The 25823-nt window shown below is 53.5% G+C and overlaps 1 protein-coding gene and 1 long non-coding RNA gene across 4 annotated transcripts; one reads left to right on the top strand and one right to left on the bottom strand.

Annotated features, from left to right (window-relative positions):
* Positions 1–125: 125 nt before the first annotated feature.
* Positions 126–25377, bottom strand: NOVA2 (NOVA alternative splicing regulator 2). Its single transcript, XM_042969372.1, has 4 exons — positions 25281–25377; positions 16108–16251; positions 10866–11032; positions 126–1575 (listed from the first exon to the last, which is right to left on the bottom strand). The coding sequence occupies exons 1-4, from the start codon at positions 25363–25365 to the stop codon at positions 493–495; spliced, it is 1479 nt and encodes a 492-aa protein (XP_042825306.1). The 5' UTR covers positions 25366–25377; the 3' UTR covers positions 126–492.
* On the top strand, positions 9769–17841 carry LOC122234128. 3 transcript variants are annotated; one of them, XR_006211879.1, is made up of 5 exons: positions 9769–10097; positions 10350–10511; positions 16166–16237; positions 16767–16899; positions 17464–17841. It is a non-coding gene; the product is annotated as an uncharacterized LOC122234128 (long non-coding RNA). The 3 variants fall into 3 exon arrangements; XR_006211880.1 differs by lacking the exons at positions 9769–10097; positions 10350–10511 and adding an exon at positions 15952–16061; XR_006211878.1 differs by lacking the exons at positions 9769–10097; positions 10350–10511 and having other exon boundaries at positions 16069–16237.
* Positions 25378–25823: the final 446 nt, after the last annotated feature.

Below are 25823 nucleotides of genomic sequence, written 5' to 3'. Positions count from 1 at the left end.
AACTTCTAAGGGGGGGGGGAGGCGGAAATCCTTACCAAAACACCAAACCAAAACAAACCAAACCAAACAAACAAAAAAAACAAAACAAAAAAGAAGTAGAAGAAAAGGAAAATAAAAAGAAAAAAAAAAAGGAGGGAAAGAAAGAGAAAATAACGCTTTGTTTTCTATTAAAATCAACAAAATGCAATATATACAGATATCACACAGACCTGGGCCCTGGGAGAGGAGGGTCAGGCCCAGTCAAGCATAGGGAGGGAAGGAGGGGTCAGTTCAGGGCTGGGGAGGGAGCTTCTGGGCCCCATCCCCAGCCAGCACTCAATCCTGCCTATGACTACCAGAAGGGGGGGTGCAGTCAGGCCTACCCCAGCCCCATCCCACGAGGAGCAGGACTACACCGAGCTGAGGTCAGGAGTTGGGGGTGTGGGGGAGGGGGAGGAGAAGGAAGAGGAGGAGAAGGGACAGGAAGGAGGGTGGGAGCAGACACCACAGGCCTCATCCCACTTTCTGGGGGTTTGAGGCCCTCACTCCCTGCTCGTAGGTGACCCGCTGGCTGATGAGGTATTGAGCGGCTTGCGTGGCCGCAGGGCTGCCCGTGATGGTGACCCGCCGGTTCCGCGTGCCTGGCAGGAACTCTCCCTTCTTGGAGATCTGGATGCGGGCGCCCGTCAGCTCCTGGTACTCCACCAACGTCTTGCCCCCTTTGCCCAGGATGGCCCCCACCAGGTTCTCAGGCACCGCAATCTCCACCAGCTCCTTGGCACTCTCGGCCGCCAACTTCTCGGCCGTCAGGAAGCCCCCGGCGGCCCCTGCCGCAGCTGCGGCGGCCACCAGCGGGCCGCCCCCGCCGCCCGCCCCGCCGCCCGCCCCGGCCCCGAGGTAGCCGTTGGCGGCTGCGGCCAAGGCGAAGGACCCCAGGGCTCCGGGGGGCGGGGGTGGAGGCGGGGCGGCCCCTCCGGCCGGCCCGGCCCCGGCCTCCCCCGCGTAGGACGCCAGGAGGTTGGCCGCGGCGGCGGCGGCGGGGTTGGCACCGGCGGCCACGGCGGCCAGGACCCCGGAGGCTGCGGCCGAGTTGAGGCCCAGGCCGAGGGAGTTGGTGTTGTAGCCGTAACTGGCCAGCGTGTTTAGCGCCGTGCTGATGGCCAGCAGGTCGGTGCCTGAGAAGGCGGGCAGGGCGGCCGGAAAGGCGCCCACGCCCGCCAGCCCCGCGGGGCCCAGCAGGCCGGAGGCGGCGGCGGCCGAGGCGGCGGCGGCGGCGGGCAGCACATCAGCGGGGCTGGCGTACGGTGAGCCGGTGGGGTTGGAGTTGGCCACGGGGCCAGCCACGTTGGCGTAGCTGATGTTGAGGCAGCTGCTGCTCTGGGGGTCTTCCTGTACCTTCTGCACGATGGCGCTCACGGCCTTGTGCACCTGCTCCGGTTCGCCGCTGACTGTCACCACGCGCTCCTGAAGGTTGATGCCCTCTGGCTTCTGGGACAGCTGCACCCAGGCACCCGACTGTTCCATCACGGCTTTCACTGTCGCGCCCCCCTTGCCGATGATCAGGCCCGCGGTGCTGTTGGGGACGATCAGCTTGGCCTGCGTGTGGAGGGAGAGGGAGGGTCTTTAGGATGGTGGGTGGAGACTGAACAGTAAATCAGTCTGGGGCTGGCCGTCTTAAGTCATTCTCGCCCCCCTGCTCTCAAGTGCCCCAAACCAGGCCCGGTGTGCCCCTTGAAATGCACCCCAGGGTCCTATGGGTTGTTAAAAAGTGAAATGCTTCCATATAGGTTGGTTAAAAAAACAAATAAGTAAAAAGGGCTAATACTCCAAGTCCCCTCAGTAGGCGCTCAGCCACCCTGTCCCATGCCTCTGGGGCCCCTGGGACCTCTCTTCCATCCCGCACCTTAAAGGCCTAATGGCTGACCCAGTGGGCCCCCTCCAGGACACTGTTCCCCACTTGCACTGGTGCCCTAGCCTTCTAGCTCATTGAACACTCTGACTCCCAGCCCCAGAAAAGGACTCATTAAGTCTCATTTTACAGATGAGCCACTTGAGGCCTAAGAGACCAAGGGACTTGCCCCAAGGTAACCCAGATAGCGAAGGAGCTGAAATCCAGACTCACGGATTCCTGCTCCATGGTGTTTCCTGCCCTATGTCAAGGTTGCCTCCCTTAACCTCTTTTTGTTATCAGCCAAATTGTTGTCCCCACCATTCACATGATCCCCAGTGCCTCGGAATAGGGCTGTATTTGGAGAGCGGGTCTTTTATTTTTGATTTTTTTAATGTTTATTTTTGAGAGAGATAGAGAGAGGGCAGGGTGGGGGTGGGGTTAGAGAGAGAAGGAGACACAGAATCTGAAGCAGGTTCAAGGCTCTGAGCCGTCAGCACACAGCCCTGACGCAGGGCTGGAACTCACGAACTGTGAGATCATGACCTGAGCCGAATTCCGACCTCAACCTACTGAGCCACCCAGGTGCCCCTGGAGACAGAGTGTTTCAGGAAGCAACTAAGGTTAAGTGAGGCTACCGGGGTGGGTCCTGATCCAATAGGACTGGCGTCCTTAGAAGAAGAGGGGATTAGGACACAGGCACGCACAGCACAGAGGGAAGACCGCATGAGAACACAGAGAGAGAGGACGACCGCCGGCAGGCCAAGGAGAGAAGCCTCCGAAGAAACCAACACTGCCCCAGATCGCAGACTTCCAGTCTCAGCAACTGGGAGCGAATGAATTTCTTCTGTTGCTTAAGCCACCCGGTGGCGCTTTGTCAGGACAGCCCTAGCAGTCTAATACCGTTGTCCTAGGTGTAGAATGAAGATAACAAGACCTTACACCGGCAAAGGCAGGGAGAAAATCGATCGCTTAAATAACAGTGGTCCCCTACTGGGGTGCAGAGCAGCCGGTCCTTTGCCGGTCCTTTGCCGCTGCAAATCCGATCAGTCTGAATTCCAGTGGGGAGATTTCAATGCCCAAATTCTCCTTTCACATATCCGAGAGCATTTCCACACCTAAATTCCTCTTTCTCAGTCTTCCCCGTGTCCTGTCAGACCTGTGGGTTCCACCCCCTGACGCTGTCACCCCTGTGTCTCCTCTCTGCCCCTGAGCCAGCCCCTGGGGGGTGTTTGGGACATTTGTGGGAGCGGTTTTGGTTGTCATGGTGACTGGAAGCAGATACAGGCATTCAGTGGGCAGGGCCTTGGGTATTTGCACCCCAGAATGTGAGAGTCAGTTCTTCACAAGGATGAACCGTCCAGGTCCCCGTGGCTTTTATTTTTATTAAAAAAATTTTTTTAATGTTTATTTATTTTTGTGTGTGTGAGAGAGAGAGACAGAGCATGAGGAGGGAAGGGGCGCAGAGAGCCCGGGACAGAGAATCCGAAGCAGGCTCCAGGCTCTGAGCCATCAGCACAGAGCCCGATGCGGGGCCCAAACTCACAAACTGTGAGATCATGACCTGAGCCGAAGTCGGATGCTTACTTGACTGAGCCACCCAGGTGACCCCTATATGGATTTTAAATGCCTCCCTGGACATTCATCTCAGTAAAAAGTCTGTTTATAAATCTCAGAGCCCAAACCTGAGCCCCATGATCCATGTAAGTACCTAATTTTGTTTCCCCCCAATGGTTTTAAGATCGACTGAAATTGCCAGGAATGCAACCAATCAGTAAATGAAGGGAAGATCGTACCTTGTTTTGTTTTGAATTTCACCAAGAGTCGTGCGTCATTTAAAAATAAAACGTGACAACAGTAGTAACACCACATATATTATTTATGTGTCCGATGCTACACCCTGGATCCCTGTGTTTGTCCCTGTCTCTTTCGCTCAGGCTGGGTGAGGTGTGGGCAGGTGACTATTTCGTTACTTCTACCGGGGTCCTGGCTGAACACTTACATGTTAAAATCCATCTCATTTTATAACAAATCGCCTTCCTTTCATTTCTTATGTAAAAAAGTCTTATGGGATAAAGAAAACGTACATCCGTACAATGGAGTATTCTTTGGCAGTCAACTTAAATGGACCAAGTACCGACCCAGGCTACAACGTGGATGAACCTAGAAAACACGCTGTGTGAAACGAAGCCAGACACAAAAGACCACCTATTGTATGATTCCATTTATATGGATGTTCAGAGCAGGGAAATCTATAGACACAGAAAGTAGATTAGCGGTGGCTTAGGCCTGGAGTGGGGGTGGTGGTGCTGCTGAGCTGTGGGGATTGAGGAGTGATAGCTAAGGGGATCAAGGTTGCTTTTTGAGGAAATGAAATGTTCTAGAATTGATTGTGGGCATGGATGCACAATTCTGCATATACTAAAAACTTCGAACTGCACACTCTACATGGGTGAATTGTACGGGTGCGAATGAGTATCTCAATACGACTGTTAAAGATATGACAGATTTAGATATGTAATATATCGACATCATATGCATTTTCTCATGTGCCGCAATGAGCGTGTGTATGTGTGTGTGTATAATTTCAGAGTTAAGTGGGGTGGGAAAAACATTTGCAGGAGAAAGAGGGCGTGGGATTTGACAAAACTGAGAACCACTGCTCTCCTTGCTCTGCTCTGTGTGAGCCGGCTTCAACTCTTCCCTCGCTCCCTCTCGCTGACCCCTGCGCAGGCTACTAGGCTCCCTGCTGTTCCTCCAACTTGCAAGCTTGGTCCAGACTCAGGGCCTTTGCACCTGCTGTTCCCTTACTTAGGATGTTCCTTCCCAGAAAAGAAGACTCCCCTCTCTCATCATTCAGGTTTTTGCACAAATGCACCTCCTTGGAGGGACCTTACCACCCCAATTATCAAGGCTTGTTTATTTGGCTTATTTTCTGTCCCTATACAAACACCTCCAGACTTGTATCCAACTGCTAACCTCACATCGCTAGTATCATGTAGAATGGACACCTCAGACTTAGAAGTCCGAAGTGAAACTCTTCATCTTCTCAAATGTGTTTCTGCCATGGTCTTCCTCATGTCAGTATGTGGAAACTGCACTCTTTCACTTCTCAGGCTCAAGACTTAGGAGTCTTCTCTTTCTCTCCCACTCAACACCCAATCAGCAATCCTGTTGCCACTACCTTCAAAATACATAGTAGATGAGGTGTCTGGCTGGTTCAGTCTGTAGACAGTGAGTCTTGATCTCAGGGTTGCAATTTTGAGCCGCTCATTGAGTGTAGAGATTACTTTAAAAAATCTTTATATTATATATATATATATATATATATATATATATATATATATATAATATATACTAAGTGTATATAGTGTATATATATACACACTATATATATATTTATATATAAATATATAGCATATATTTATATATAGTATATATTTATATATACTACATAATATATAAATATATAGTCTGATATATATTAGACTATATTTATAAGTATATAGTCTATATAATATATAGACTAAAATATATAGTCTAATATATATTAGGCTATTCTAGATTAAAAGAGAGTAATGAGGCATAACAACCCAATGCAATGCATGAATATTCTTGGATAGAAAAATACTTTATAGGGGTGCCTGGGTGGCTCAGTCAGTTAAGCGTCCAACTTCAGCTCAGGTCATGATCTCTTGGTTCAAGGATTCAAGCTCCGCATTGGGCCCTGTGCTGACAGCTCAGAGCCTGGAGCCTGCTTCGGATTCTGTGTCTCCCTCTCTCTGCCCCTCCCCTGCTGGCGCTCTCTCTCTCTCTCTCTTTCAAAAACAAACCTTAAAAAAATTTTTTTTTTAAGAAAAATACTTTATAGATATAAAAGATATTTGGGGACAATGTGAATATGAACTTTTTATTAACTTAAAGTATGGAATTGGTGTTAGCTTTTGTAGGTGTGATAATAGTAACATAACAATATAGGACACGCCCTTAGTCTTGGGAGATGCATGCTGAAGAATGTAGGGGTGAAGAGTCATGACGTTTATACTTATTCTCAAGTGGATCAGCAAAAATAAAGAAACAACCCAACAAACACACAAATAAAACCAACCAGTGTGTGTGTGTGTGTGTGTGTGTGTGAAGAGGTAAAGCAGATGTTAACAATTGGTGAATGTAAGTGCAGTGTGTAGAGTTCACTGTGTTACTTTTAAACATTTTCAAAATAAAAAGGAGAAAAAAATGCCCCAGTGCTCTTTCCTCCTCTTTCCTGCTTTATTTTTCTTCATAGCACTTTCACTCTCTGCCATTTACTTATTTTATTCATTTTCTGGTTTTTGGTGTCCCCAAGAAAGAATGTAAGATCCACAAGGGTGGAGATTTTTGTCTGGATTGTTGACTACTGGGTTCTTGGGGCCTCGGGGAATGCCTGGTACGCATACAGCAAAAAGTGTGTGGATGGATGGATGGATGGATGGAAGAAGGAACAATAATGTGTCCACAGGACCAAGCAGGAATGGAACTGGATGGAGGAGGCCAGGTGTATCTCACCTGGTGGTGGTGGTGGTGGTGGGGTGTGTGTGTGTGTGTGTGTGTGTAGGCAGGGAGGGAGAAAACTCAGCCTGATATGAGTTTTCTAGATTAATTGGAAATTCTGATTTGTAGAATGGGAAGCACCCTAGTTTTTATATATTGGTGATCTCGGGTTCAACATCCTGGCTCTACCACTAATGCTGGGCAAGGGACATACCCTCTTTGAGACTCCGTTTTCTCGTCTGTAAAATGGGGCTATTCATTCCTCCTCCACAGAATTTGTGTGAGGCCTGAGATCATTCATGGGATGATGAGCTTCAGTAAGGAACTACTGCCCCTTAGTTATGTTTCTGCTTGGCTCTTATGGGCATATCATCATCCGTTTCAAACCAGCAGCATTTTCTGAGCACCTGCTATGTGCTAAGTTAGGTGCCATGTGAAGCATCCAGTTAATATGTGCTCATAGTAGGTACTCAGGAAATGGTTGTTACCCCCATGGGCAGACCTGGATTTACATCTCACATCTGTGGCACAGTCACTTTAAAAATGGCCTAACGGTTCTTCAAAAAGTTAAACATATCATCTGACCCAATTCCATTCATATGTATATACCCCAAAGAACGGAAAACTATGCCCACACATGTTCCTAGCAGCATTATTCATAATAGCTGAAAAGTAGAAACAACCCAAAGGACTATCAACTGATAGACAAACAAAATGTGGTCTCTCCATCGAGTGAAGTATTATTTGGCCATAAAAAAACAAGGAAGTTTTGGTCTATGTTACAATACGGATTAATCTTTTTTTTTTAATTTTTTTAATGTTTATTTATTTTTGAGACAGAGAGAGACAGAGCATGAACAGGGGAGGGTCAGAGAGAGAGGGAGACACAGAATCGGAAGCAGGCTCCCGGCTCCAGGCTCCGAGCTGTCAGCACAGAGCCCGACGCGGGGCTCGAACTCACAGACCGTGAGATCATGACCTGAGCCAAAGTCGGACGCTTAACCGACTGAGCCACCCAGGCGCCCCTACAATACGGATTAATCTTGAAAACATGAGGCTACGGGAAAGAAGCCAGACACCAAAGGCCACATATTATATCATTCAATTTATATAAAACATCCAGAATAGGTAAATCCATAGACACCAAAAGTAGGTTAGTGGTTGGGAGGGACAGGGAGTGGGGCTAGGGAATGGCTGTGACTGCCAAGGGGTATGAGTCTTCTTTTTGGAGTGGTGAAGACGTTTTGGAATTACATTAGGTGATCGACGCACAGCTTTGTGAGTATACTGAACAACCAATAAATTGTATACGTTAAGATGGTGAACTTTACAGCATGCGAATTATATCTCAACACAGCCGTTATTAAAAAATATATATATATCATCAGAAAAATGTCAGACAAGTCAAGCAGATAGAACAGAATGCACAAAACCAGACCTAAGAGTAAAGAGGTATTTAGTATGATACAGCACTTCAGAGGGCAAAAGGATGACGTAATTGTTCACCAAAACATGGTAAGAGCAAATGCCTTCACCTCTCTGTGCCTCAGTTTCCTTATCTCCAGCACCGACACAACCACTACTACTCCGTATGACTATTGGGAACATTCAGTGATGGGAATGCCTGCCACATGGGAAGCCCTCAGAAAATGGTAGCTGTCTTCATGATAGGGTCAGGTGGTAGAACCACAGCATCTTAGAGAGATCGCAAGGTGCAGTTTCATGGACAGAGTTTTAGAATAATGTATGTCTAGAATCTTGAAATCACAGAGCCATAGAACTGTAGGAGTTTTAGGGCCAGAAAGACCTGAGAGACCATCTGTCTCCATGATTTGCAAGTCTGTGGAAATTTTCAAATAGTAATAATGATAATGATGATGATGATGATGATGATAATAATAGCAGAAGCTAACAGTGCTTCCATAGGCCAGACACTGCTGTAAACACTTCTGTAGAGTAATTTACTTAATTTCTATAACCATCCTACAAGCATAGGTTAGGTACTATTATCACATTTTATGGATTGGAAAACAGAGGCAAGAGAGGCTAAATAACTTGCTCAAGGTCACACAGATAGTAAGTAATAGAGCCAGGATCTGATCCCAGTCCAGAATCTGTGTTCAGAGTCCCAAGTCTTCACCCCAGAAATTCTGATTCAGTGGCTCTGGGCTGGGACCCAGGAATCTGCATTCTATGCTACCTAGAGGATAAGATATCAGCCAGGGCTGAGAACCACTGGTGTAGTCCAGAGGTGGCAAACTGATGGTCCTCGGGCCATAGGCAGCCCACAGCCACATAGTTGTTTTGTTTTGTTTTTAAGTCGGCTCCATGCCCAGTGTGGAGCCCAGTGTGGGGCTTGAACTCAACGACCCTGAGATCGAGAATTGAGCTGAGATCAAGAGTCAGATGCTTAACCAACCGAGCCACCCAGGTGCCCCATACATAGTGTTTTTAAGACTGAGCCAACCTTTACACTTGATCTTAGCCAAAAGGCCGAGAAGCGATAGAGCCAACCTTTAAAAATCAGTCGATTTCAAATATTTCTGGCTTCTTTTGAAAAATGTGGAAGATGTGGCCACACTTTGTCTACATTCCCAAAAGGCAAGAATTAAGTGGAGCTGAGTAGCAGCTGCCCCGTTTAGGGCATTATATCTCTCTGATGAGGCCAGAGTCCTCAATTCTTTATGTTCCCTTGCTGAATCTTGGAGGCATTTCAATTTATAATCCCTGATTTGGCCCAGCTTCCACACTGTAAAGAAAGGAAACTGAGGCTTACAGAAGGGAAAGGGACCCAGAGTAACACAGCAAGTCCAATGTAGAAAGAGAGGAGACCCATCTCCCGACCTAAAAATCCCCTAATAACGGCAGCTAACATTTTTTGAGAACTTTCTATGTATTAGGCATACATGCTATGTGCTTTTTTAAAAACCAGGGAGCACTAATCACTGCCCTTCAGTAGGTACCCTAGTGAATCTCATTTTGCAGATGAGAAAATTTGAGGCATGGAGAAATCAAGTCACTTGTTCAAGGTCGCACAGGTAAGAAGTACATTATCAGAGTAAGATTCAACTCAACATCTGACTCCAGAGCCTGAGCCTTCAGTCTCAACTCTTTCATTCTTTGAAGCCCCCAGTAATAAGTAAGGGGAGGAAAAATCCTGGTTCTATAACCTTTCGATTCCACTACCTCTGAATTCCTGTGGATTAGGGGGTGGGGTGGAAGGATCAGGCGCAGATGGTGCTGACCCCATTTCTCTGCAACACGTGCAAACTCTTCGTGAACTTGGAGCCCTTTGAGGCCGCCACCAAGGCAGAGGGAAGAGGCAATATCCTTGCGACCCTGTAAACTGTGTGTAAACTGTGGCCTGCCCGTGGGAAGGGAATCGGGAGAGACTGGGCAGAGACGCTTCAGCACCAAGGACAGCAGCCGCGCTCCAAACCCCCAAGCCCGAAGTCTTTTTTGGGAACGATCCGCTAGGCAGCATTCTTCCAGGGTTTTCCGCCCACCGTTTTCCCAGGAGCTTGGGGGAACTCAGGTCCGTGGTTTCTCCCATCTCAGGGCAACAAGAATTCCCAAGAATTCCAGATTCCTTTACCGAGGGTCTGTCTCTGGTCTTTGCTTCTAGGCAGACGTTAAGGAACCCTCACAAGTGGCCTGTCTTCCTGCCAGGGACTCTCTCCCCTTTGCCTCGTCTGCGCAAGTATATGGGAGCGGGGAAAGGGAGAGAAAAGCAGGAGTGCGCGCAGTTCCCTTCCCCTCCGCCTCCTACCCATTCGGGGCCACGCTTCCAGGGCCCCTGCCGCAAGCCCACCTGCCCGGTGAGCGCCGTGGTCATGGCAACCAGAGAGGCTGGGAGAGTGATTGGTCCCCTCGCTGCCACGCCCCTACGCCACCGCTTCCCAGTAACTGAGGCAACCAAGAGGGCCGGCCCTCCTCCTTTCATCCCTCCTAGAGAGCGCTGTGTAGGAGAGGGACGTGCCTTCTCTCTCGCTAGCGAAATACCACTTCTCCAAAATGGTGGCTACTCTCATACAATAATTCATGGAGAGAGGGAGTATGAAGTCATTTCTAAACTCTTCTGGGGGAGGATGGGCTGTCACTGAAGCCACTTCCGGTGAGAACAGGAAGTGGGAGGCAGGTTGCTCTGGGAGACAATGGGATGAGGTGGAAGGAAAGAGAGGGTCTAGAGAATCCCAGGAAGGAGGGATAAGTTGGAGGGGGGGCTGTCTGGGCCAAATTCTCCCAAACTTTCACTCTCTCTCTCTGAATCAAGCCCACTCCAAGAGGTTTGGAGTCCCTAGGCTGATTCCCTAATAATAGGACTAACTAAATACTACCATGTATTTGATTGACAAACCTCTTATCGGCGTTACCCCATTAAACTTCCACAGTAACCCAGTGGTATGGGAGAAGTGTCTTCTCCGAACCTCACTGGTTTTACAGAAACCCAGCCTTTGCCCCTGCTGACCTGCTTGGCTCTGTCGGGGTTCATCGTGGTTTGGGGTTGAAGGATGTTGACCACCTCAGGCTTGGTCATTGCTTGTGGGATTTCTCGGACCTTCTCAGCAATAAAGCTGTGCACAGCATTCAAGGCCTCTGCTGTGCCCTGTACCAGGCATACTCGCTCTGTGGTTCCTGTTGAGCAAGGGAGAGAGAGGGCACACTCATCAGACAGGAATAGGAAAATTCCTGGGAGACAGGTCCCACTTAATGGAAAGAGAAAACCTAGGTCCAGAAAGTGAACCTGACTGGGCCCAGATCACATGGTAAGTAAGCCTGGGGAAGCTGGCATCCAGGGTTCTCAGGCCATGATGAGTAGCTGGAAAAGTGAGTGGAATGCCTGTTTCATAATCTGTACTTCGTGTCCCTCCCCCAAAACAACCCCAGGGGGATGGAAGGATGATGCTTAAGTGCTTTGCGATGCCCACAGCAGCCCTGGGCAGGGGAGACAGGGCTCAGCTGCCTCTTCCCAGTCCTTGCCGGCTCCCGGTTGCTCTGGCAACCATTCACTCCCTCCCTCCAACCAACCCCCCCCCCCAGAAGCGGAGAGAGCTCAGGCCTGCAACGGTTGCCACAGTAACTGGAACCCCCTTATCGGTCTGGCTGGCCGGGTCCTCAGCCCACCCCCAGGGGGACGAGGGACGAAGCCCCGTTGCCGTGGCAACCCCTGAAAGCCTGCAGCGAAGGCCTCTGGGCTTTTGGAGAGGATGGGGAAGGGCTGGGGGATGGGGGAGGCAGAAGAGAGGCCTGAGTGCCTGCTTGGACCCACCAGATGGAGGGCTGAAGGGTGGGGGAGGGCAAGGGTGTGGACAGGGGAGAGAGGAGGCAACTTGTGGAAGGGCAGGAACTCGGGGATGGAGAAAGGAGGGTGGGGTGGATGCCTTTGCTGGAGATCGCCTAGATATTGGCTGTGGTTCTAATCTAGGCATGCTTATTGTGTGTGCGTGTGTGTGCGTGCGTGCGTGTGTGTGTGTGTGTGTGTGTATCAGAGGTGGGGAGACAGCTAGGAGAAGAGAAGCCAACTCTGGGTGGCGTTGGGATATATGTGTGTGGGACAGAGACTCTGGGTGATACTCTAACCAGTGTGAATATATCTCTTAGGCTGTTTGAGTGAGTGGTGTGTGTGTGTGTGTGTGTGTGTGTGCGCGCACACACATACATGCATGTGTATACTTGGGCAGGACTGGCTAAATTATCTTTATCTGTGTATGTGTGTAAGAGAAAGAGTGGGAGAGACTGCGTGACATAGTGAATCCAGTAAAGATATGTGCACTGTTATGCAGGGGAAAGACTTGGATGTCACTGTGAAGTTCAAGGGTATGTATACTATTGGTGAGAACCGGGCTGGTAGAACATGAGAGTTTGAGACACAGAAACAAAGAATCTCATGAAGCAGCATTGAGGCTGTGTGACGAGTGTGTATCACTTTGAGACTGGATGTCAGTGGGAGTGTTGGCAAGAAAGAGACAACCTCTAGGTGTTCAACTATGACTGGTCCGTGTGACAATTGTATGAGTGCCCGGGGGAGCCAGGCATGTTTCGTGTGTGGAACCGGTATCTGTCTCTCTCCCGGGGTGGGACTCTGCCGGCAGGACCATTAGCTCCCTGGGTTTGTAGAAGGTCTTGAGTGTGTGCCGGGCTTCGTGTGCCCGGGCGTCTGGGACATCTGGGGGTGAGCGTCTGGCGTCCTGTGGGCGTTCTAGTGCAGCACGATGGTGTTTCCACTCTGACCCCTCCCTTGCCATGTCTCAGCCTGGCATCTGGCAGTCTCTCCATGCATCTGGGTATCACTGTCTTGGGTCACTTGTGTACTTGACATCCCCCATATCCTTTGGGCCGCCGTTACTCACTCTTATTCCCCCCAACCCCAGAACAATGGATTGGTCTGAGCCAAGGGTGAGTCAGCGTGCAGGCTGCCTCCGTCTGGGTGTAAATAGGAAAGGGTGTGGGTCAGGGTGGGAACTGGGGGGAGGGGGGCGGGGTGGCCCTAGGGACAGCCTGGCTAGAGTGGCTCCTCTCTCCATCTCTGCGTGGCTCCCTTCCAGCTCAGGAGTCTGTGACTTCCCGCTCTTTGTCGTTCTTAACTGGGGTCCACAAGGGCTTTGTGGGGGAAGGGGTTCGGTTGACCCCTGAAAGAGCGTCCAGTAATGACAGCTGGCGCTTCCAAAATACCAAGTATTAGGCACCGATCTGAGCACTCGGTATATATTCGTGCACTTAAAGGATGAGGTAGGCAGCACGATGATTCTTGATTTACTGCTACGGACACTGAGGCACAGAGAAGGTTTGGGATTTGTCCAAGTTCACTCAGCCAGTAGTGAAAGTTCAGGGTTTTGAATGCAGGCGTCTGGCTTCAGAGCCTGGGCTTTTAACCACTGAGACACCCTGTGCTAAATATGGAGTGTGTGGAGAGAGTGTGTGTGTGTGTGTGTGTGTGTGTGTTGGGGGAAAGGCACAAAATGGTTACATTTTTGCTTTTGTATTTTTCATAGTAAAAAAAGAATGTGTATGGATTTACTAAGTACTCACTTAAGATTTTGCACTTTAAGGCAACTATTTTATAAATCAATAATTTTTTTTTAAAGTGTGTGTGTCTGTGCTTTTTTTTTTTTTTCTGGGGACAGAGTTTTGGGCAAATGCTCAAAATCAGAAGGAGTTTAGAATCACTCTAGGGTGCCTGAGTGGATGTACAGAAGTCTGTGTGGCTTTGGGCGGGCACCTGCTTTCTGGGTCTCAGTTTCTCCACATATGATCTGGAAGGATGGAATCTGGGGCTTGGAGTTTCCTGTACCAAGGAGGGGACAGCCTTTGGGTTCTGCCCCTCCCCTGGGGTTAAAGGTCAGGTGGGTTTTTGTTTCACGTAGTAAACACAAGTGCAGTGTGTGTGTGTGTGTGTGTGTGTGTGTGTGTGTGTCCATCTGTCTGTGTGATTGTGTGTGAACCCATAAGGCCTAAAGGGCCCTTTGGATGTTACCATTGTCATTTGTCATCTGTTCTGGATGCTTCAGTCACAATGAACCAACTACCCCTCCGGTCTTTGAACATGCCAGTTCATCTTCCTGGAGTGCTCTTCCCTGCTTTTATCTAGCTCACTCTTACTTATTGTCCTGGGCCCCTCCTCCAGGAAGCCCTCCCTGACCTTTCTAGGCTGGGTCAGGTGCCCTGGCCGGGCTGCCACCACCCTCTGGCCTTCCCCGTCTTAGCCCTGACCATGCTGGGTCAGTGAAGGTGTCCCGCCTGTCTTCCCCCCTGGGCTGTGAGATCTGTGAGGGAAAGGGCGGGACATCTCAGTCACAGCTGTGTCCTCATCGCTGTCCATACAGTAGGTGTCCAGCAGATGTGGGGTGAATAAATTAATGAAAGGGGGTTAGCCAGGAGCAGAGGGAAATAAGCTGATGGTCTCAAGCAGTAGCATTCTCATTTCTCGTGTTCCTGTGGTTCGTGGGAAGTCCTGGGGGCAGGACTAGGATTAGAGGGCTGTGTCCTGTACCTCTGAGTCAAGAGCCGGCACGTGCCAGACGATCTAGAAGTTCCATGTCAGGAATGGGGTGTGTGTGTGTGTGTGTGTGTGTGTGTGCGCGCTGGCCGCATGTCCTGGGGCTGGGGGGAGTTGCTGGCTCACGCTGCCTGTGTGAATGGTATTTGGCCCAAGAGAGCCAACGACCGTCCCATCCTCTGGGGATCTCAGCTGCCTGGCCTGTGGGCTGTGTCACTGAGATGGGAGGAGATGATGTGTCTCATGTCACACAATGTGATCCAGGAGTAAGGAACCAAGTGTCCTCGGATAAATGCCCCAGGTACAGGTTCTTATCCGTATCTTGTGGGCCTAGGGGGGTGCGGGGGAAACTGGGCCAGGGTGGAAGAGGAAAGCGGCGGGTGTGTGTGTGTGTGTGTGTGCGTGTGTGTGTGTGTGCCTGGTTCCCTGGACTGTTCTCTAAACCTCTTGCCAAAGCTGCTTAGTGAGATGGGAGGCAAGGCGGGTGGAGGAGGGAGGAGGGGGGAGAGAGAGAGAGAGAGAGAGAGAGAGAATATGAATGTGCCCTGACCCTGGGCTACAGCTCTGGTGTTTGACCTAAAAAGTCCAAGGGGATTAAGGATGAACTAGAGCCAGCTCTGGACCAAAGATGCAATTCTGGGGGCCTTCCCTGGATTCCTGGATGTCGAAGCCCAGGCATTGGTCTTGGGAGGGAGAGAAGTGGGGGGTGACATACGCAGAAGGATTAGAGGGAGTGGAGGGGCCTTGAAAATGTTATGGTTGTGGGAGAGAGAGAGCTGGAGGACAGGCAGAAAAGACGCTGGGTTTGGAGAAAGGAAAGGAAACCCATGAAGGGGGCTGAGACTGAGAAGGAAACCTAAAAGGAGAGACGGGTGAGCAGAGGCAGGGAGAAATGAGGGGCAATCCGGCAGAGTGACCCCGTTGAGGGGTGCTATCGAAGAAACACTGGTTGGGTGCACGACTGGCCGGAGAGAGTTAAGGAGTAAGAGAAAGAAAAACGTGAGACCACGAGAGGTGGAGGGAAAGGAAAAGTTGGGGAGAGGGGTGGGAAGGGAGGAAGAGGGGGAAAGAGGAGGGAGGGAGAGAAGAGGAAAAGCAGAGACGGACCGACCGATGGGAATGAGAGGTGAGGGGGTCCCAACAGAATCAGAGAGATAGAAGCAAAAAGAAGAGCCGGAGGAGGTGGACAGAGGGCGGGTGGGGATGGAGACTCAGGGAACAAGAGATTGGGAAAGTCAGAAGCAGAATGAGAAGGACATAGGAAGAATGACACAGAGAAAACCAGAGCGGCCCGGACTGGGCAAGATGGGGTAACAGAGAAATCCACAGGGGGAGAGTGGGGGCAAGAAGCGGCGGGGGTGTGCACACGGATGGCTGCCCCCCCCCACGCCCCAAGGGCCACCCTGACACCTGCCTCCCTGCCCACCCCCCTCCAGCAACTCCAACTGACCCAAAGGGGCAGGTGTGTGGGAAGGGGCACATCTGCGAGCACACCATGCAAATGAGCTCATGAATATGCAGCAGGCCCATTGTCTTGCCCTGCCCCCACCCCCATCTGCTCAGGCCTGGCCCCTGGGGCTGAGAGCAGCTCTGTCCCCTTAGGAGGGGGAGGCCCCCCATCACTCTTACTGCCCCAAGGGCAGCTCTTGCCGCTTATCCAGGACCCAGGTGGGAGGACAGGAGGCCTAGGGCAGAGTCCTGGGCCAGGGCTCACCCGGATAGAAGTCTTTGGACTTAGAGAGCTTGATGGTAGCTCCTGTCTCCTTCTGCAGCTGTACGATGGTCTGCCCGCCCTTGCCAATGATGGAGCCTGCTGCGTAGCTGGGGATCAGCACCTTCAGGAAGTATTCGCCTTCCTCTGCAGGGGCACACGGAGGGGGGGGGGAGTGAGGGAGTCAGGGGAAGGGGTCTTCATCTTCGGTATGGTTGTGGGCACAGGAAACCACCGGCATCCCAGGAACACACAGGGGCCATGATCATGAGAATAGCAGTGGGGAAAATAACACAAATAATGATGTTCACTCATTCACTCACTCACTCACTCACTCATTCATTCCACAAATAGTTCCCGAGCACCTGTTACCGCCCGCTTGGCACTGTCTTAGCGAAACAGCCCTGAGGGAAGCAGACAAACTCCCTGATTTCGCAAGCCAATGAGGCAAATAAGACCGAAAGAGTTTGGGCGATTCAGCCAAGAGCTCACACAGCTACATTCTTCTAGAAGGGTGGCGGGGGGGAGGGGGGAGACAGACAGTATGCCAAGGAAACAAAAAGGGGCAGGAAAAGGAGATAGGGGTTGTAGGGAGAGCTGCAGGGTCAGATCCGGTAGCCGGGAAAGCCCTCCCCAAGAACGTGGCATTCTCTGTTTAACAGACCCTTCTACAGAACCCAGGACATGCTAACCTCTGTTCCAACTACTGTACGCATATCAGTTCTTTGAATTTCCACACTGGTGCCATGAAAGACGTACTTTTTGAAAGCCCATTTTACAGACGAGGAAACAAAGGTAACATGATGGCCCCAGATCACATAGCTAGTAGGTGGCAGTGCTGAAATTTGAACCCAACCTGGCGACCGTTGTGATACGCTGCCTCCAGGCTGTGGAGGTGGGAAGGGAACCATGTGGCTCTCTGGGGGAGCAAGTGCAAAGGCCCTGGGGTGGGATCGTGTCTGAGTTGTCCGAGGGAAAGTGAGGCAGCCGGTGTCTGTGGGGCTGAGGAAGAGAGGGGGAGAGCGGAGGGAGGGGAGGGCCGGGAGGGGTGGTGGTAGTGGTGGGCTGTAGAACTTTGTGGACCACGGTGAGGTCTTTGGTTTTTACTCCCAGTGAGATGGGAAGCATGGGAAGGCTCTGAGCAGAGGAGGGATGGGGTCTGACTTAAGTTTCAAGAAGATCCCTCTGATGCTCATGAGGCAGGAGTAATGGCGATCTGACTGGTGGAACCACTGAGGGGTGTGGGGAGGAGGGCTGGACTCCAGAGATGTTCTCAGCACTCAAGAGGGACCCGGCACTGTGCTTCGCAAGCTTGACCTCAACCATTCCCTACAACTAATGAGCTCCATTTTTACGTAGGAGGAAACTGAGGCGCAGAGACAGTGAAGGCACCAGCCCAAGGTCAGCTGCTCAAGGGCACCAAGACAGCCACTGGCTTGAGGGTCCAATGCAATCTTGCTTCCTTCTTGGCCCCCACTTGCTTAGCACCTTCCGATCCTGCTAGCTAAGACCAACACACTCAAGGACAGTCTCCAAGACCTACAGGTGGTGCCAGTGGCCACTGTGGGACTGTGGCCATTCTTTTTTATGGACCAGTCTTCTCGGTCATGTGTAAAGCACTTTGTGAATGCACTCAAGGCACATGCCTAACCTCTCCTACCTTCTAACCAAACTGTTGCCCCTAAGTTCTCATAGGGTGGGAATTCTGGAGACTTCTCAGTAGAAGATCCTCTGTGATTTGGCCCTGCATTTCTTTCCAGCATCACGTCCTCATCTTCCACTATGTGCATCAGACCATCAGACATAGCTTTGCTCCTCAAACGTTCCCTCCGCCCCCCCCCCACCTCAGGGCCTTTGCACATTCGCTTTGCTTGGAACTCCCCTTCCACAGCGAATTCCTCTTGTCCTTCAGGCCCTCACTCAAATATTGCTTCTTCTTGGAAGCTTTCCTGGAACCCAGAGGAGGAGTGGATCCCTCCTCCCTGTCTTATGCCTTCAGAGCAATGTATCACAGAAGGCCCATTGTGGGTCATGTCACTGGAGCTCACCCTCGTGTCCCAGGGACTCGTGTGGTGCCTGGCACATAGTAGGCATGCAATAAACCCGGGGGAAAGGAAGGGAGGGGCCAGGCCATTCTGCTTCCAAAGCTTAAGGTCTTAAACCATCCTCAGTGGTTTTTTAATTTTTTTCTTTTAACCAAAGGAAACCTATTTTCAATGTCTCACATGAAACTCCAACACACAGAGCAGAAAAGAGAAACTGTTCTGGTAAAAGTGGGGGCAGGGTGGGGGGCTGGGAGCCCTGCCCACCTCTGCTTGATCCCTTAAGACGGAAGGTTCTGAACTCCCTGATGCGTTAAGATGGGGGTATAGGGGCTGGATGTGGCTTTGCAGGCATGGCGAGAGGGTCCAGAATGAAGGGGTTGCCCTGAGCCCAAGGCAATCCTCTTAAACTTGCCTCATCAGACCATTAAACCTATTAGGTAATTAGTCCCCCGGAGTGCCTTCCCATCGATCATCCTGACCCCCCCCCCCTCCTGAATTCGCTTTCTTCTCTGGGCTCACAGAGGTGGCCCCTTGCCTGACGCCGCCCCTAAACCTGCCACAGGGATGGGGGGCCAGCTCTCCACCTCCGGGAGGCTCAGAAAGATGGGGAGGGCGTTCTCACAAGGGTTCCAACCTCTTTTTCCTTCTTTGACTTCATTGCCACTCTTCTCTCCAGCCAGGGGCCTCATCCTGAACTTCCCTCTTTTTTTTTTTTTTTTTTTTAACGTTCATTTATTATTGAGAGACAGAGAGAGACAGAGCATGAGCAGGGGAGGGGCAGAGAGAGACGAGGAGACACAGAAGCCAAAGCAGGCTCCAGGCTCTGAGCCGTCAGCACAGAGCCCGATGCGGGGTTCGAACTCACAAACCGCGAGATCACGACCTGAGCCCGAAGTCGGACGCTTACCCGACTGAGCCACCCAGGTGCCCCTGCCCCGCCTCCGCAAACTCCCCTCTTAAAGATGGAAGGTATTCATCTGTTCTGAAGAAAACTGATTACCCACACACACACCCCGTTTTCTGTTCCCTCTGTCTCACACTTTCCCAGGAATCTCCCTTTGAAGCCGCAGAAACAGCCCTCGACAGAGTGTGAATTTTGCCACTGACAGGCCGCGTGGCCTTGGGCAAGCCGCCTCACCTCTCCGGGCCTCAGTTTTCTCACTGATAGAATGGGGACATGAGAGCACTACCTCCTAGGGCTACGGCAACTCGTTAAATGATAAATCATAAAGCACTTGGGATGGTCTCGGGCACGTAGAGCCCTTGAGAAACGTTAGCTCTCATTACCTCCATCCCGATCGCTGGCGATGCTGATGTCAGGAACACAAGTAGAGTTCTCACAGCGTCTGGCCCAAACAGGGAGACGAGCCCCTAAGGTCTGAGGTTTTTGTTGGGCAACCGGAGGAAGGGGAGACCCCACTTCCTTCATCACGTGCCCCGTAGGGGCTGCCCCAGGCCTTTCTCTCCTTCTTGGAGGAGGAAGGAGCTCTCATTGATGGAAACGAGCCGCCACCCCCCCCATCGCCACCCCCCCCACCCCGCCCCTTCTCCCGCCCAGCATCTCTGACTCCCTCCCTCCCTCGACTGCCTTCTCTCCTTCTCCTCCCCTCCCTTCCTCCAACAAATCCTTCCTGGGCACCCACTCTGTGCCAGGCCTCGTTTTAGGTGCTGGTGACACAGCACGGAACAAGACCCACGGCCCATTTCCCTCAAGTCCGCTCCCTTTGAACATTTAAACGCATCTATTTCAAGAGGACATTTGAACATCGCTGCTCATAATCAGGGTTTGAAGGCGGGTTACGTCCCACCCACCCCCACGAAGCATATCATAGACACATACAAGGGTAAAAGGAAAAAAAAAAAAAAAGTTGGTCCGTGGACCGCCTGAAACCATCTTATGGGTGCTCTGGGCGGGGGGGTGGGGGGTGGGTGCCCGTATCAGACCGACCTCAGGCCCGTCTCCTGTGGAGAGTGACCATTGGGACCTCCCACCTGCAGAACTCAGGGCAGGAGTCCCCGGTGTGGCCAACAGACCGCTCTGCTCCTCTTTGGAATCTTCTGCACATCCCTCTCATTCGGGGGCACCCCTCCCTCCCATGTGATCCCCGCCTCCCCCAGGAAAGAGCCAGGCCGCGATTTCCCGGCCTGCCTTGCAGCCACGGACCCTCCGCTGAACCCAGAGCCCCCAGACTTCACACGCTCCCACCCAGTCCGAACAACCAAGGCTCTCCCTGTGGAAAAGTTCTTCCTTCTACCGAAGTAGAGTCTGAACCCCCAAACTCTGCACCCACCTACCTCCACCCCCCCTCTTGGCGCTCCCCTTGGGACTCGGGAAGCTCCCTTTACCCACGATGGGGACCGAAGCAGTCGAGATGCCAACTTCCCCTCTCCCGATTGTTTCCTCCCACTACAATGTCAAGCATTCGCCCCTTGGGAAGGGGCTGTCTTCCTCCTTCTAGTCTCCCCCTAACTTTGGTGCCCACCGTCCTCAGACATGCTTCTGGAGTCTTCCAAAAGGCAAAGAATACCCCTCTCCCCTTCAATAATGTTTAGCTGCCCAAGAGATTGGGGGTGCCGTGGCAAGGGTGGCCCTTTTTATTGTCAGAGAGTTGACCCTGAGAGGTGGCTTTACGTGGAGGGTGGGGGGAGGTTATTAAAAAATAATAAAATAAAGGGGGGGTCATTAATGACAAAGGCAGACCCGAAGGGGTGTATGTCGTAGAGGTGTTTTCAGACACAGCACGTCTGGGGAGGACCGGCCGTCGGGGTGTCGGCGCTCGGGGTACCTGCTCTGGGTGGGGGGGTTGGGGACGGGAGGGTGGGTGTGTCCCACGGAGCTCCGAGGTGGCTGGGGTGTGAGGTTGGTATTGTCGTGGGAGTGTGGGGGGGGTGTTGTTGGTGAAAGGCAAGCCATGGCGGGGTGCGGGGGGGGCAGTGGCGCCCCCCCAGGAGGGCTGGGACGTCAGGTGTATGAAGAAGTCTCTCTGTGGACGTCAGGGGTGCCCGTGCGTGGGAGAAATGCAGTCCAACCGGGGCGTGGCGCGTGCTTCCAAGGGACGAGAGGCCGAAGGGGCGATGCGGGCTCTGGGTGAGAGAAGGGTGGCTGGGTGCGATGTCGTGGAGGCGGCGGCGGCCCGACCCTAATAGCACTAGGGTAGGCCTCCCATCTGCCAGGCCTCCCATCTGCCAGGCCTTTTGCCGAGTGCTTCACAGAGACAATCTCATTGAACCCACTCCGACAGCCCCGGGAGGGGCGCAGGGGCAGATCTCCGCGGCCCCCATTTTCCAGATGCGGAGACTGAGACCCGGAGGCGTGGAATAACTTCCTTGAGGGTCCCACACCAAGCACGTGGCAGTGAGGCGACGAACCCTCCCCTGGGGGAAGGTCTCGCTCTTGACCCTTGGTGACATTGTCTTGATGTTACACAGTGAGGGATGCTGGGAGCAAGACGCCGCTGCCTTAAGCTAGTCTGGGGTGTGCGCGCGCGCCCGCATGTGGGGGAGAGTGGCTGTTTCTGTACGTATGGGGGTGACAGAGATGGGAATACAGTCAGCAGTCTGCTATTCTAGTGGCACTTTAAGGGTCCCATCTGGGGGCGCCTGGGTGGCTCAGTCGGTTAAGCGGCCGACTTCGGCTCAGGTCGTGATCTTGCGGTTAGCGGGTTCGAGCCCCACCTCGGGCTCTGTGCTGACAGCTCAGGGCCTGGAGCCTGCTTCGGAGTCTGTCTCTCTCTCTGCCCCTACCCCACTCCTGCTCCGTTTCTATCTCTCTCTCTCTCTCTCTCAAAAAATAAAATAAAATAAACATTAAAAAAAATAAAAAGTAAATGAAGAGTCCCATCTGTACCTGGGCGGGCGGGGGGCGGGGAGTGGGAGGCAGGTGACACTCTTTGTTATTGTCCCACCAGACTGCAGTCACTTGTGTCTCTGATGGGTTCCCCCTGGAGTTCCCATTCAACCTCTTCACCCAAGTCCTCCTGTGCTTGGACACCCTGTCCCCCTCCCAGTGGCCTCTGTCAGTCACACCTCACAGACACCAATGGTAACAGCCACTACCTCTCCTACGAGCCCCCAAGAATGGGCCGGCTGGCGCTGCGGGCAGGAGCTCAGTCTGCCCCCCCCCTCCGTCTGCCACGACTTGCTGTGACACCCCAGAAAACTCCCTCACCCCTCTGAGCCTCGGCTTCCTCGCCTGAAAACGGGGTTCACTATCGTGTCTAGCCACAGAACGGAGCCCGTCTCCCGGGTTCAAACCCCAACTCTGCCTCTTGTTAGCTGACTGACCTCGGGCACATTACTTAACCTCTCTGTGCCTCGGTTTGTCATCTGTAAGAAGGGTAACATAACAGAATTATAAGGATTAATGATCGGGTCCGTGCCAAGCATTTTCCATAATACTTCCTGGCGCACTGCAGACCATAGATGTTAGCCATTATTATAATGCATTATTAATTATTACATCACAGAGTGTTGGGAGAATTACATGAAATGCTGCCTCTGAAGCAGCAAGCAATGATAATGTTAGTCATTATTACTATTATCGGGGCAGTTATTGGGATCTCCCCACTTGCCAGATGGTGACCCTGAGGCTCAGAAGGGACGCGAGGGTGACCCGGCATCCCCCCCCACCCCACCCCACCCCGCGTCGGGACAGTATTATTGCAAGAAGCCCTCAACGTTGAGATGGAAGTCCCGGATCCTTGCCCAACGCTGCCCCCTGAGCGTCAACGGAGGACTGTCCCTCTGCAGCTCCGGGCCTCAGTTTCCCCGCGGGTCCACGGGAGGGGAGGTGGCAGAGTCTGGAGGAGAGGGTCCCTAAGGGCTCCTCCCAGTCTCCCCGCTGCTGAGGGAGGCCGGGTGCACGGTGGTTAAGCACGCGGGCTTTGGAGCCAGGCAGCCCAGCGCTGGATAGATCCCAGCGCCACCAACTCCTGAGCTGTGTGACTTGGGGCAAGTGGCTTCGTTTCGCCGAGGCTGTTTTCCTCTTGTGAAAAAGCAGCTCCGGTCGTCTCCCCCAGAGGGCTGTATTGGGAAATTAACCCATATCTCAGAGCCCGACTGGCAGTAGGTGCCGAGTACTTGGGCCTGACCGTCCTTGGCACAGCATCACCACCGTTAGGCAGCTTTGGAGGACCTCAGTCCCTTCCAAAAAAGTACGAGACCCCTTTCCTCAAGCAGGGGCAGGGCTGGGCTGCCAGGTCGGGCTCTCCCCGGGACTGGGAATGGCCCGCGGCAGGAAGGAGGGAAGGAAGTTGGCTGGGACACATTCATGTGTGTGCTGGGGGGTGGGGGAGCAGGAAGAAGGACAGGAAATTCCCTCTCACCCCTCCCCCAACTTCCCTTTCCTTCGATTTCTGCCGGACACCCCCCCCCCCCACAGGCAGCCAGGGGGTCCCCGATTCCTGTCCCACCGCGACGGGAGTGGGAGGGGGGCTGGAGTGGGAGGAAAGAGAATGGAGGGGAGGAGGCGGGAGGCCCCCACCCCACCCACCGGGTGGAGGGGGGTGGGGAGCGCACTCTGCCCCAGGCCATCCCTCTCCCGTCCGGAGGAAAAGGCCAGAGGAAGCAGATTTTGGCCAAGGTGACCGCGGGGAGGGGCTTGGCTGCTCTGGGGTCTCCCTCCATCCAGGGAGCTAATAGGCTGGGCTCTGGGGTCTCCGAGACTCCCCACCTCCTTCCTGAGTCCCTGGCCACAGAGTTGCACCCCTAGAGTTACCAGCTTGTCCTTTATTCTCTGGTACACCTACCTCCTCGGGTCACACACACAGTGAGGGGCCCTCCCGTCTGTCTTCCACGCACACACCTTCTGTGTTGTCAAACACTCAGACATCACACACACACACACACACACACACACAATCCCTTGTCTCTCTCTCACACACACATCACTCTCACATTCCTGGTGTTACACACTCAACCATTTCACACAAACACCCGCCCTTTGTGACAGCTACACACACACACACACACGCACGCACGCACACGCACACATACCCCTTCCCTTTCCATAGCCCTTGGGTGTCATCTATACACATTCCCTGTTCCCTGTCACACAGGCACCCATCCTTCCCTCCCCTTGTTACACACCCTCGTGCAGTTCACCCACGGAGCCCCAACCTCTCCCGTCATACGCCCACCTTCCCTTGTCGCACACGCCCCCTCTGATGTCACCGTTGCACACCTCCATGTGTCACACCCAGCCACAGCCTCTTTGGAGTCACGCCCACACCCTTTTCTTGTCACATACCCTCACCAGCTTCTCCTGGTCCCACCCCACCCCAGACACGCCTGTGTCACACACACCGAACTGCCTTCCTGGATCCACACGGCCTCCCTCTCGTGGCTCACACCCAAAGCTGGCCCATTCAGCTTCCCCCACACGCCCCCTTGCATGTCACACACACCCTCTCACTCATGTGTCACAAGGCCACAGCCCCCTCCAGGGTGACAGGCACACACTTTCCCTGGCCACACTTACCCCTCTGAGAGCCTCAGACACAGAGCCCAGCCCCTCATCTCACCCTGCCTCTTACACACAAACACACACACACACCTGTCCCAGCCACACGTTCTCCCACCTGGGTTTACACACCCACCCATTCCCCCATTTCACCCAACACACCCACCCAGCTTGTCCCCACGCACGATCCCGCCCATGGCCCACTCATGCCTCCCTCTGGGACAACCCTTGCTCAGGACATCCCCAGGGAGGGAGGCTGGGAAGCTCCGGGTCCACAGGCCTCCTCTACTCCTTCCCCTCCCCCCTGCCAGGACACGCCAGCCCGGGAACACCCCTGCCCCGAAAGGGTCACATCACACACCCCTCAAGGACACAGAGACACCCGCCGGGAGAGACCCACGCCCCCCATCCTTTGCGCCCCCCAAGGACACTTACCACCCCCTCCCCCCCCCCACCCCTTTTCATCGCAGACAAAGCTCTCAGCCCGGGGCAGCGGCGAGAGGGGGAGGGGGTCCGGCCCCCTCCCCAACGCCCCTCTCAGCTCCCGGGGCTAGGGAGGGGCGCCCTTCCCCTCCCCAGAGCCCTTGCACCTGCCACGGAGGGGGGAGGAGGATGGAGAAAGACGAGGCCCCCTGCCCGCTCCCCCACACCGAGCCGCAACCCTTTCTCACCTCCCGTGTTGCTGCGCTTGGTGCAGACCACCTCGGGGGGCGTTTCGAGGGGCCTCTTGCGGGAATCCGGGGCCTCGGGCTCCATGGGGGGGGCCTGGGGCGGCGGCTGCTGCTGCTGCGGCGGCTGCGGCGGCGGCGGCGGCGGCTGCTGTGGCGGCGGCGACGGCTGCTGGGGAGGCTGGGGTTGCGGCGGCGGCGGCGGCGGGGGCGGCGGCGGCTGCGGGGCCGCGGAGGCCGTGAAGAGGCCGTGCACCGCGCCGGCGGCCATCATCCTCATGGTCGGGGCGGGGGGGGCGGGGGACGGGGGTGGGGGAGGGGGAGGGAAGGGGATGTGGGAGGGGGAGGGGGCGGCGGCGGAGGGATGGGGGAGGGGGAACCCCGGAGAGGGAAGAAGGGAGGGAGCTGGTTCTGGGGGGCTGACAGAGCCTGGAGAGCGGGTGTGAGCCGGACGGGAGGGCAAGGGGGAGTCCCCGACAGGGCCCAGAGAGAACTGAGGGGTGGGGTCTCTCTCAAGATCACCGAGGCCAGGGACCGGCCGCGCCA

This window comes from Panthera tigris, chromosome E2 (genome assembly GCF_018350195.1).
Source record: "Panthera tigris isolate Pti1 chromosome E2, P.tigris_Pti1_mat1.1, whole genome shotgun sequence".
Lineage (NCBI taxonomy): Eukaryota > Metazoa > Chordata > Mammalia > Carnivora > Felidae > Panthera > Panthera tigris.
Note: the sequence above shows the minus strand (reverse complement) of the source record. Positions and strands in the feature narration are given on the sequence as shown.